This window comes from Eimeria tenella, genomic scaffold, assembly GCF_000499545.2.
Source record: "Eimeria tenella Houghton genomic scaffold, Eth_scaff50, whole genome shotgun sequence".
NCBI classification, from domain to species: domain Eukaryota; phylum Apicomplexa; class Conoidasida; order Eucoccidiorida; family Eimeriidae; genus Eimeria; species Eimeria tenella.
In genome coordinates this window covers 171277-183854 of record NW_013543396.1, presented here as the reverse complement: position 1 = coordinate 183854, position 12578 = coordinate 171277, and the positions used below count along the sequence as shown (strand labels likewise).

The window sequence follows — 12578 nt, the reverse complement described above, 5'->3', positions numbered from 1 at the left end:
AACGTGAAAGAAGCAGAAGCGAAGAGAGACACTAGAGCTAGTTTGCTCCAGGGGTAAACAGCAGGAAAGCTGCCCCCTACCTTTACACCCGTGCTGCATCTTCTTTCCGGGTGTTAATCTGTTTTCGCCAGCTTCCCCCCCCCCCAAGTTTCCGTGTGCTTGTGCCGGAGAGTGCGCTGCTGCGTTACTCCCGTCGCTGTTCTATTTGTCAGTTGTTTTTAAGCACATTTACTTGGGAACCACCACCTTTTCAATTGCTGTTTTGTGGGCTTCTGGAACATCCGCCGACTGGCGTTTTAGGGCGTCTTGCCTCTGTGGGTAGACCGGCCCAGTACTTTTCGTGGTTTCGCCCGTGTTTTATATGTGCGCGTCCGCGTACTCACGAAATGAATAAACAGTCACAGTCTGATGCTGAAAGCTGCAGACGCTTGCTGAAGAATGAATGACATTACATAATGTAAAGTACTAGCCACCTTCTTACCCTGATACCGCTATGACGTATAGTGGCACTCGCCAAAAGTACTTAATCAGCAGTAACAGCAAGCAAATGTAACGGCTCTGACGATAATTTTTATATGGTGGCGAGCGTAGCCAAAGCACTGTTTCAACAAACTCCAAAAACCTGTTCGGCGGCGCTATCGAGCAGTTGTATCCGTCAGTCTGCCGGGGACGGAAAATCCAGGATACACTAAAGGCCAATAAGGAATGCAAAGACACGAATAAAGTGAGGGCCTGAAGTGATCAAGGAGGGGTAAGCTCAGTGAATGACAACAGCGCCACTGGGGTAGCAACGGGGGAGGCACTCAAAAACAATGAACGGCTTATAGCAGCTGAAGTGAAAGAGAAACGAAAATATCCATCATATTAAAGATGGCGCTTGAGCATTTGTTCGAGCGGGCTCCTCTGGGAAAGTTGGAACCTGTGGCCGCAGCTGCTGGGCCTGTGGCTGCTGTTGCTGCGCCTGCGGCTGCTGCTGCGGCTGCTGGTGTGGAGGAGGTTGCTGCTGCTGCTGGGGCTGCTGCCAGTAAGGCTGTTGATGTGGCTGTGGTGGCTGTTGTTGCTGGGGCTGCTGCCAGTACGGCTGCGGCTGTGGTTGCTGCTGCTGGGGCTGCTGCCAGTATGGCTGTTGCTGCCACGCCTGCTGCCCTTGAGGAAACAGTGGGGGCTGCTGCCACGGCTGCGGCTGCTGGTAGTACGGAGACATGGGCGGCTGCCCCTGAGGTGCCGGCTGCTGCTGCTGCGGAGCTCCGTATGGCTGCGGGTACTGCTGTGGCGTCGGCTGTCCCCACGCTGGTGGTTGCAGCTGCTGCTGGGGGGCAAAAGGAGGTTGCTGCTGCTGCAGAGGTGCGTGGGGCGGCTGTTGCTGCGGAGGCAAATAGGGCGGTTGCTGCTGTTGCTGCGGCGAGTAGGGCGGCTGCTGCTGCTGCTGCTGCCAGTATGGAGGCATTTGTTGCTGCTGCCCCGGCTGGTTCGCTGGTTGTGGCTGCGTGACGTAAACCACAGAAGGATCGCTTGGGTCAACGAATGCTGCTCCAGCGCCCAGATGCAGCTGCTGCAGCAGGGAGTTGTCTGGCTGTTGGTGGCTGAGTGCATTTTTCCACAGCCTGAAGAACACATTAATGAATGTGCCACAGCCGCCAGCATTGAAAGTGAGGGTGAAAGTGCTGGTGCCTTGAATAGGGTTTTCTGCTTCTTGTTTGGGGTGTACTTGGCCCTCAAGGTAGTTCGCCCCGAAGATGGGCTGTTTGAACTGCGCCTGCTGCATCAGGTGCAGCGGCAGCTCGCAGGAGGAGAAGCTGCTGCCGTGGCTCTCCACCTTCCCTGCCCGCAGGAATACGATTCGACTGCTGCTCAAGAAAAAGCAGCCGCTGCCTTTCAGATTTGCGCCAGGGCCGCGCAGTCGAAAACCGATGTTGTCCCGCCGCAAGAAGAATATCTCGCCCGCTGCTGGGAGCGGAAACAGCTTCCCAGAGCCGTCCTCGGCTAAAACTGGGTTCAGCGCCATTTCTTTCTGAGTCAATGAAAAACGCACGCACGGCTGTGTAGGGAAGGGGCAGAAGTAGTGAAGCTGCTGCTGCTGCAAGTACGCGCAGGAGCTGCAACTGTGGTTGAGGAGAGCGATGTGTAGAGAAGACGGCCAAGAAACGAGCAGAGCAGCTCAGCGGGAGTGAGGTTCATGCGCTAGAGGGAAGCGCGGCTTCAGCAGCAGCAGCTGCAGCACCACCAGTTTGACTGCAAAGGACGGTGGCCTCGCAGACCAAATGCTAAGCTGCAGCCGGGATGAAGATGCATCCGCGAAATAGCTGCTCAACCGCCCTTATGCAGAGTTGAGCTTTACATGAAGTTGCAAAGTAGAAGAATATCGGTTGACGTGAAGTGCTGCATTTTCAACTGCTGCACGCAAATGAGCGGGGGCCCCCCACTACCAGCTGATGCTGACCCACAGACGCACAACAGGAGGAACAGAGGCAAAAGCAGATTGATAAAAATTGAATACAAATGTATGCTTAAAGAAAGGACGTCACCCGAGGATTCATTCCGGCAGTTTAACAGGAGAAACTTAAGAACTGCTGCCGTGTGACAGGGCCCCGTTAGCAGCAGGAGCACCGGGAGCGGCAGCAGTGAGGCTTTCTAATGAATTATCACTATACTCCAATGATACTTTTAATCCGTTCCATTTTTTTTTAATCGCACATCACCTTATTCTTGCTCGGTGCTCGTCGCAACTGTTTGAATGGCAGCATGCCGACTATGCATAGTAGAGCAGCTCCAATATTAGACGGCAAATATCGGGCCCTCGTTGACAGATCGCCACAGCTAGCCAAAGCTACCCAAACCAGTCCCCAAAAGACATCTTTACGCAATTGAACGGCGGTCATCACGTTCAAAACCTGTTTGATGCATCTGCGGTACGACACATCCTCGTGGAGCCGCTGCTTCGCTGCAGTAGCACCAATGCTTTGGTGGGTCCGGTACCAGCAGTTGCCCCTACTTCAGTTTACAGCTGAGATACCCACCGCTCACAGGCTTCACAGCGGGTATCTGCAACTGGCTCTAAGTAGCTCGCCGTGGCTAGCGAAGGCTAGCCACAGCGAGCCCAGCGCAGAGATAGGGCCAGAGAACCCTAAGTGTAAACAGGCGCCTGATCCCCTCCAAAAGCTCCTAAACTCATTTATAAATCAAGCGTAGGGATGAGCTTACTGCTTCTCCTCGACGACTTCGAGTTCTTCGGGCGCGTTTGTCTTACTTGATATCATTCATGTCGTGGTAGTTGGAACTATTCCGACGAGCTTTGGGCGTCTTGGGTACAGCAGTAATACTGGAAGAATATCCCAGTTTGCACTTTGATTCAAAGTGCACACTGGGATATTCTTCCGAGGTAAAACAGGGCATTAGCAGACCTAGGTTTTCACGGCCAAAACTTCGAGTACATTAAGCTGACAAAAGAAAACAGAGTGCCGGAAAAAAGGTCCCTGTTGAACAATCCCTTACCTGTAATGCAACACCAACAACAAGGATGTGGTTTGGAGCTTTTTCGTAGTAATTAACCATAGCTTTTATGCTGCCCGTAAAGCAGCATTGGCAGCAAGGATGAGCTTTGGCCAATGTTTGTCTTTTATGGTCACAACGTTTAAGCTGCCGCTAGTTTTAGTTAGCTGGAGGGAGGTCCGAAGAGTTTAAACTGCCTCACCTCCAGTAAGATGGCAGTAAGATAACAACTACTTAAGGCGTTCTTGTGGCCAGCTTTGCACGTTGCTACCCTAGCATGACTAAGGCATGGCGTATAGAGCCAAAGGTCTCAATAGCCTGCTGTTAGTTTAGGCAAACAGTTAACCTATCTCCAGAAGTAGGAACAACATGACTTGGATATCCTACAGCGTACAGTGCTTAGAGATGCCTCCGTAAGGTATCTAAATCTAGAGTTGCTGGGGCCCTATTACCCTCGCCTTGCAAGCATGGGAGGAACAGAAGCCAACAATGCACCGCTGACAAGACGTCCTTAGGTCATCACCATTAGTTTGTTTCATGAGCCACTGTTGGCTAGAGAGTATATTTGGGAAATTTACTTAACAGGGAAGTGCCCCAAGCGCCCAGAGAAACACCGAATGCAAGACGCTAGAGGCAATTCTGTGGGCAGGGGTCGCCACTGAGTGTGCAAACCCCCTGCATGGCAGCCTCAAGGCGGTTAGTGCTCAAACCTACTCCGAAAGTGCTGACGGTGTAGAAGCTTCTGGGCAATGGCGCCTAGGGGAGCGCCCTGCTGCTTTGCTTAGAGACGGTGCCAGCCTTTCTTTTGCTGTAATGTGGGCAGGCCCTTCTGTCTATGGTCATCATGGGCCCCTTCTATCAAACATATTTGATCTGATCTTTTCTTAGTTGCATTGGTGTTGTGTATTTTTATGCGTATCGGGCTCTGCGGGGTTCGCAGCTAGGCTGAGGAATTACATAAGCAACGGAAGGATCACTAACGACAAAAAACAAAAAAAGTAAATTCCTGCTGTTTTCCTCAAGGAAGAGTCATAGCAGTACCAACAGCAAACTGCGTTCTTGCCTCTGTATGCGGCCGGCTACCTACTGCAGCCCTCCGCCTCCATATATTCTAATCCAACCCTTGCGCCTCAAGTGTGTTTAGGCGAGCCTAGAACGAGATCCCAATTCGGCATTTTGATGCAGAACATACTAATACAATCAAATCCAAATAAACCAGCCCATAAAACGGTATTCACTTAAACATTCATAGAGATCCAGCTGGAAAAATAGAGAGACGGGGTGAAACATTGCCAGAAAAAAGGTGAGGGCAAAACACAGGCACATGCACGCACACACACACACACACACACACACACACACACACACACACACAAAAGAGAGAGAGAGAGAGAGAGAGAGAGAGAGAGAGAGAGAGAGACAACGTGGCGCTTGGGCGTTCTTTTTCACAGCCACCGCCAAACAGCAGCAACAATACAGGCAGTAGTCGCGGATGTAGCTTATGACCTGGCTCAGGGTATCCGGTCGTAAATGCATAGCATGCACAGTATGCACGCTATTCGTGAATGCTGAAATGAGTGCACCGGGAATGCTGCCTCCCTCTATCTTCTATCTCATTTGCTACACTGTTCAGTTTCAGCTGGACAGCTTTCGCAATTACCTACCCTTGTGCTTACAGTGGCGCCAGTGCAGACTGACAAGCAAACACATTAGCTCGCATCTTACTTCAGGCCTTCGCAAGGAGGCGCTTGAGACCAAGCTGGAATGCCCTGCGCACGCAGCGAGAGGCCATGTAATACCTCCAGAGTACCTTCAATTGCAGCATCGGCAGCCATCTGCTGTTGCTGCAGCTCCTGCAGCAGCCGGGGCTCTTGCTCTTGTCGATAAGCCCCTGGCTGAGAGTCTTCAGTAGAGTCAAACAGCCACTCATCCTCTTCTAGATTCAAGTCCGCTGCGTAGATGTGTTGCTGTTGCTGCTGCTGCTGCTGCTGCAGCCCTTGCTTCTGTTGCAGTGCGTTGTGAAGGGCTGCCGCATACCTCCTGTTAAGACGGTTCAGGCGGCACGCCGCTTCAGTGATGAACTCGTCTTTTAAGGAGCCGCCCAGACAACCGAGAGCAGCAGCCGCAGCAGCAGCCGTAGCTAGTTGCGCGTCTGTCAGCGTATGGACATGTCGAGCAAGCAGGGCTTGCAGGTGCTGCAACAGACTGCTGCAGGTGGGAGGGTAGTTCTGCTGCAACTGCCCCTTGAGCAACAAATGCAAAACCTGAAGCAGAGCGAAACCCTGACGTCCCCCAGGGGGATGCGCAGCAAATCTAGAAGAAACGACAGCAGCAACCAGCCGTTGTTGCTGCTGTAGCGTTGCTGATGCTCCGTCTGTTTGCTGCTGCAGCTGCGGGAGCAGCAGCGCGAGGGCATGTGCTGCCAGCAGCAGCGAACGGTCTCCAAGGGTTGGCAGCAGCATGATGCCCTCTGTTGCTATGGACTGAAGATTTGTTTCTGTGTGTAGCTTGTGGTGTCTCGCCAGGTGCATTAGCAGCACAGCAACCTCCTTCCCACTCAGGTGCTGTAGAAGAGACGATGTGGCGCTGCTGCTGCTGCTGCTGCTACTCCGGCTGCAGGCCTCCTCAGCAGCAGCAAGCTCAGTTGTTTGAACGGAAGAAACGTTACTACTGCTCTTCCCCTTCTTCTTGCTCCCCTTTTTGCCTTTACTTCTGCTGCCTCCGACCGACAGAATGTGCTGCATCACAGCGCGGCACAGCCGCCCATTTGCCTGGTGCATTCTCAGCTGTGCCAACAAGAGCATGATGGCGCCTCCTGCATCCAGCTCATGCAGCCGCAGACGTCCATGTTGCTGCTCTTGTGGTATTTCTTCTTGCTGCTGCTGTCGTTGCGCTTGATGGTGTTGCAGTTGCTGTTGCTTCTGATCCCCATATCGCCTTTGCTGCTCTATAGACGGTTCTTCCTGCTGCTGCAGAGGCTGCAGCAAATGAGATGCAACTCTGTGCAGCAGCTGAGGAGTTGCCTGCTTCGCTGAAGCTAGCCCATGCACAGCAACACAGAGCTGCACTGGCGAAAGTTCGTGCAGCGATTGCAGCAGCCACTGCCTTAGTTGCTGCAGCAGCAAAGGCGCCTCCATCTGCAGCTTAGACACAGCATGCAGCAACAGCACTGTATCTTTATTTGTACAGAAAATAGCTGCGGTATCAATTGCAGCAGGAGTACGCACTGTGCTGTGAAGTTGCTCCGGCATCGGTGGAAATGCAGGGCAAGCTGCTGCTGCTGTAGTAGCTGCCATTGCAGCTGTAGCATTCCTTCCTCGTGCCCGCAATGAAGGAACGTTTATTGCATCTGCTTCTGCTGCAGCCGCTGCCGTTGCCGCTGCTGCTCCTCCAACTGCTGATGATGGTGGAGAAGCCGCAGCAGTTGATACTTTTGCAGCTGCAGTTCCCTCTCCGTCTTTGAGTTCCCATATGGTGGAGTCCGCTGCTGCTGCAGCTGATCTCTCTCTAGCAGAAACCATATAAGCAGCGCTATCAGTAGCTTTTGAAGCTTCAGGCACCGCAACAGCGGCTTCAGCTCCTACCCACAACTCCTGCTGCGGCTGTTGCCGTTGCTGCTGCTGCTCAGCGCTGGCGTTATCCTGCACGAACGCTCCACGCCCAAGATTGCACCACTCAGTACAGTTTTTATCAGCTTGCTTGTGTCTCTCGTGCAACTGCTGCGCTGCGTCTTCAGGGGAAAGTAGGCGTAGAGCTTCCTCAAGAACAAGGGCTGGCCTGTGGTTAACTCGAGCGAATGCGTTCAAAATCCATGCAAGGTCCCCCGCAGACAGTGGGCGCTGCGCTTTGTTCTCTTTCCCGAGCGCTTGCTGTTGCATCTCCTGGACAGACCTGATGTATATCTCTCTCTGCTGTTGCTGCTGCTGTTGCTGTCGGCCCCAGCAGCAGCGAGTGACGTTTTCCTGTCGGTTTGCTAAATGCTGCCATTGTTGCAGCAACGGCAAAAGTGCAGCTGCTGCATCTTTCCAGATCTTCCGTGGCAGCAATTCTTGGTGCCTCGATAACACCTGCAGCACCTGTGCGACTTCTCGCGGCTGCAGCTGCTGCTGTTGCAGAGCAGAGATCGCGGCCGCAGCAGCCGCTTGAAATTGCAACAGGGAATTCTTTCGCGACGCAGCGCGGCGCAGAGCCCTTATAATGCAGCCTTCTGTAGCAGCAGAGGGACACACTGTCTGCGTTGGTGTTGTTGGTGCTGCTGCCCCTAGTGCTGCCGCTCCCAGCTGTCTTGTGCTCCTCGCCAGTGCACCGTGGGTGAAGCCTCTTCTCAGAAGCGCTATCGTAGCACAGCTTCTTTGATGCGCTCTATCAAGAGATAGTGTATTGATACCAAAAGGGAGCTCATCACCAGTTGCTGCTGGCGATGCGATTGCTGCAGCCGACTGTAATGCTCGTACTGCTACTGCCGGCGATGCTCGAGCTACTATTGGGCACTGAAAGCAAACAGAAACCCATGCAACGGTTTTCCGCCTTACAGTTAAGTTCACAACAGCAGCAGTTGCTGCTGCTGTGCTGAGGAGCTTCCGCATGGAGTCGCGGCCTTGCCATTTGCAACAACCGCAACAACAGCGACAGCAGCAGCGAAGCTACGCGCTGTCGCCGCAGCCGACGCAACAAAAATGTTGCCCGGCATACCAAGTAGTCCAATTTCTTCATGCTGCAGCTTCTCAAACGCAGTTCTTCAAGGGTCCCCGAGAGGCGCCGACGGGTCTGTCTGGGGGCCCCAGCCTCTGTATCCTGCCTACTGGGCCTGCTGGAATGGCTAAACGAACAACATATATTGGAGATGCGCCTCGCGCGCGTAATGAAAGTGACATAGACAAGTAGATTTTCCGTCTACTTGCCAGTATTTGCATGCCACGACGAGGCTGTCGCTACTACTGCAGTGGCTTCACTAGGAACAGTAGTAGCGCCTCTATTGCTAATTAAACTGGTGCATTTGGCGTCTTCTGTGTCTGCTTTTTTGTCGCTGACTGCAACTGTCCCCACTGTATCATCTGCAGCAACCGACCGGAGCACAAACCGCAACTGCAACTGCAACTCCTAAGGAGGCAGGAGTTCTAATCCTACACTCTGTTCCAATCCACATCTCCTAGGTGCTTCAGGGTAGTCATCCAGACATACTTGGCGTTCCGGGACCTGTGAGAGGGCCTTCTCGTGCTCTCATTGTTGCCACTACTTTGTGCTGCCGCTGCGGTTTCTAAGAAGAGGATCTTTTAGGACAGTATGGCACTAATACTGGGAAATATGCGGCCACAGAGGGGGCAGCGAACACCAGCTGTTTTTTCGGCCTCCAACATGCGGCGGATCGGGGACAGCAGCAGCGACAGAAATAAAAATGCAACAGCAGCAGGGAAGGTTTTTGTTGCTGACAAGCCCGTGAATGGTTGTTACGACTGCAGCAGAAGAAACAGCCACGCGTCTCGGCTAGGTCTGCTGCAACGAACTGCTGCAATCAGGGCGTGGCGTGTGGCCGTCCAGCAGGCGCAGCCACCATTGCTGCGTCAGGGTAACATCCCTGCTGCTGGTGTTTCGGCCGTTGCTGCAGCAGGTGCTGCGGCTGCTGCAGGTATTTTATCAGGCGGCTTGCACCAAAGACACTTTTTCTCGAGATCTCTGGAGAGAGTAGGATCAAGACAGGGAACGACGGCTGTAAGCGAAGCGGCAGCAACAGAAACGGCAGCTGCAGATGCAGTTAGTTCATCTCGTCTCCGCAGGCTCTTCTTTGGGTTCGCTCTTGCTGCTGTTCCCCCTCTGCTGTTACAAGAGCTGTTCCAGCAGAATCAATGCAGCCAGAAACAGCTCAAAGGGAAGAGAGGCGTCTCATGGCTGCTTCGGGGTGCTGCGCTGCACCAGCAGCCCACTGCTTGGTGCGAGCAGGTGCAGCCACTGCCTCTGCAGCAGGTACAGATTCAGCAGGAGCAGCAGCAAAAAGTGCGGGCGCCCCAACAGGCTGACGAAAAGGACCTGCAGCTGCTGCAACAAATGGTGGGAGAGCCTAGAAGTGCCTGGCCGTTGTCTGTACACTCGACACAGCAGGCGCTGCAGCAGCTCGGCCTTGCAGCAGGCGTATCTCAAGTAGCAGCGAATTACCCCGTCGAAGACAGGGCAGTATTCGCTGCTGTCTCCACTGCTTGCCCCGACGTACCAGCAGCGGCAGCAGCGCATCCCACGGCAGCAGCAGCAGCCTCAACAGCACAGCAGCAGCTAATGGCGCTCGCACAGCAGCTGTTTCCGAATGATGCTCCACCAGCTGGGGCGGCTGCTGCTGCTCCTGGCAGTGCTGCTGGGTCCGTGTTGCAACCATCGCAGAAGTCTGGGGGTTTGAGTCAGGGCAGTCCATGCAAGCCACGCTGCCTTGTGGCCATTGTCGATGGTCACGGAGGGCCAGATGTTGGTGAGATGACGCCACTTCATGTGCATGAGCAACTTCAGCGACAGATGGCACTGCAAGGGCAGCAGTAGACCCATCTTCAAATTTAGTACACTGTTTGTACACTTCTCTCACTGGCAAGACTTGCTTCTTCGTGCTGTTGCTGCTCCTTCTGCTGCTGCTGCAGCCGAGTACGTACACCAACACTTGCCTCGCTTTGTAGCTGCTGAATTAGCTGCTGGAGACGAAACGGACCTCAAGTTTGCAGAGAAGGCACTGGCCCGAGCTTTTTGTCGACTGGTGAGGAGCTCGTACCCTCCTAAGAGCTGTCTGCTGCTATTGGGGCTACTACTGCAGCTGCCCTGCCGGCTTGTTATTCCTTTTCTTTCTTTGCAGGACGAAGCCATTGGCGCCTCTGTGGAAGCAGCGTATTCATTAGGAATAAAGAGGAGTGTTAAGGCAAGCCCTCAGCGTGCTGCTCCTGCCGTTGCTGTTGCTGTTTTCATTGCTGCTGTCCGATAAACGTGAGCTGCAGCACCGGCACTCTTGTGTTGGTAACGCAGTAGAGTTGTGCTTATTGTTGCCACGGCGTGGACTGGGGCGTGACTGCAGGTAGGGGCTTGCTGCTTGGCTCTCCTCTTCACGGAAAAAGGAATCGTTGTAGCCAACAGCGGCGACTGCATGGCTGTGCTGCAGCGCAGTAGCGGAAGCAGCAGCCATCAGTTGGTGGAGCTTAACACACAACAAAATGCAAACTCCCCAGACGAAAGGAAACGGCTACAGAAGCTGCATCCAAAGGAAGATGATGTTGTAAGATGTGGTGTTTTGCTGCTGTTCGAACGCTGCTGCTGCTGTCTCCGTAGCTCTGCCGATTGTTATTTCCCATAAATGTTCTTTCGGCCACATTTGCTGTCGCCGTTTTTGCTTTAGTTGCTTGTTTATATGCTCTCATTCGTGTTGGAGTGCACTCACTTTAGGTGATCTGTAAGAGGGAATGGCTTGAGCCTCGTCAGCCCCAAAACGCATTCCATTCTCTTCTCCATGCAGTTGGCCTTCTGGGTGAGCACCGCGAAACGCCAGTGCTATCTCTTCCGCCTTAGTTGTTGAAGCGCGTGTGGACACGAAGCCTACATGGGATTTCGACCCGAATTGCAGAGTATATGCAAGTGTCCGCCGTGTCTCCTGCTGCATTCACTGGCATTGCAACAGTGGTTGCTTCTAGTGCAAATGCTGCCAGCCCCGCTGTAGCAGTTGATGCGTATGCAGCAGCTACTGCAGTGGTATATGGACCATCTGCAACTACATCAGCCACAACGGCCATCACCAAAGCTGCAGCAGCAGCGACTGCTGGAAGCATTCATGTTGCAGAAGATGTTACGTTTTTACATTTTCATATCGAGCACTTTTGCTGTGTATCTACAGGCAGCGAAACGCAGCGGGGCTCGTGTTATGTGAAGGGTCGGCTGCAGCCGACGAGGGCCTTTGGGGATTTCATGCTAAAAAACGAAAAGTACATTGAAGAACTGCAAAGAGGTAGACGGCGGCGGCCCCCGTGCACTAGCAGCAGTGCAGCAGCAGCGGCTGAAGCAGCAGCAGGCACAGCAGCAGCAGCGGCAGGAACAGAGACCTGGTCATTTCCCTATGTAATAGTGGATCCACAAACACAAGTTTTTGAAAAGTCGGAAGCGGATCAGTTTGTGGTGGTCGGCACAGATGGCCTCTGGGACTTCCTCAGTCCTGCGGAGGCAGCAGCAGTTGTCAGGTCATCCCTTAGCAGCAGCAGCAGTAGCAGCGGCAGCACGATGACGGATTTAGCAAAAACGGCGGCAGACGCGTGAGTATTGGCGAGAGAGAAAGATACTTGCTTCTTGTAGCTGCAGCAGCCTGGCAAGTATACTATCCTTCTGGCTGCTGTTGCTAACTCTGTTGCCGTCGCATCCTTCTGCTACTGCGTCCATCGTAAATTTGTTGTATTTTATTCTCAGTCTTGTGCAAGAGGTCATGCGGAAAGCAGCAACGGAACGCGGCATGTCGATTGCTGCTGCCCTTTCTGCCCCCCCGAAGCAGCGCCGCCGCATTTATGATGACACAACTGTCGCCGTCATATTGCTGAACTCAGCAGGGCAGCAGCACACATCCCAGAGCTAACGCGGAGCGTATTGACTGCGTAGGGTGGACCTGTAGGGACCCCCGGAGACCATCATGAAGGGGAGGAGCATTGCAGGTGTGGCGTGGCCATAAATTTACGCAGATGCCACAAGCTGCAGTGCTGCAGTCCGAAGTCCCATAATTTGAGTTGTAAAAGACCCCACGGGGGCTTCTCAAGGTAGCTTTTGGGCTCTATTCGCTTGTAACTGTTATTGGAGTGTGCATGCATTGATGCGGATCCCATTACAATAATGCATGTGCAGCTTGTGCTGCCATCGCTGTTTGTTGGGCATCCTTTAGGGCCCCCAGTCAGCTCTATTGTAGGGTTTACTATTCAGCATTCAGGCTTTCCATATTTGCCTGTTGCCGTCGCGAAAACGGCGCCGCCTGGGGTGCTGTCCTGAAAAGCTTTAGGTTTGTGAGGGCGCTCAAGTGCCAGCACTACATGGAAAATAAGTGTATGATAACAAGTGCTTACCGACTCCAGACAATACAAGCGGAAATATGCACC

At 53.4% G+C, this 12578-nt stretch overlaps 3 protein-coding genes across 3 annotated transcripts; 1 reads left to right on the top strand and 2 right to left on the bottom strand.

The window, feature by feature from the left end:
* Positions 1–859: 859 nt before the first annotated feature.
* ETH_00004195 (uncharacterized protein) lies at positions 860–2005 on the bottom strand (the record flags this gene model as incomplete). The annotated part of the gene is made up of 1 exon (XM_013377417.1): positions 860–2005. One exon carries the CDS (start codon positions 2003–2005, stop codon positions 860–862), a length of 1146 nt encoding a protein of 381 aa, XP_013232871.1.
* A 3205-nt stretch (positions 2006–5210) lies between these two features.
* Positions 5211–8075, bottom strand: ETH_00004190 (uncharacterized protein; the record flags this gene model as incomplete). Its single annotated transcript, XM_013377416.1, has 1 exon — positions 5211–8075. One exon carries the CDS (start codon positions 8073–8075, stop codon positions 5211–5213), a length of 2865 nt encoding a protein of 954 aa, XP_013232870.1.
* Positions 8076–8844: 769 nt separating this feature from the next.
* ETH_00004185 (protein phosphatase 2C, putative) lies at positions 8845–12067 on the top strand (the record flags this gene model as incomplete). Its single annotated transcript, XM_013377415.1, has 6 exons — positions 8845–9943; positions 10107–10219; positions 10532–10729; positions 10897–10978; positions 11342–11753; positions 11905–12067. 6 exons carry the CDS (start codon positions 8845–8847, stop codon positions 12065–12067), a joined length of 2067 nt encoding a protein of 688 aa, XP_013232869.1.
* Positions 12068–12578: the final 511 nt, after the last annotated feature.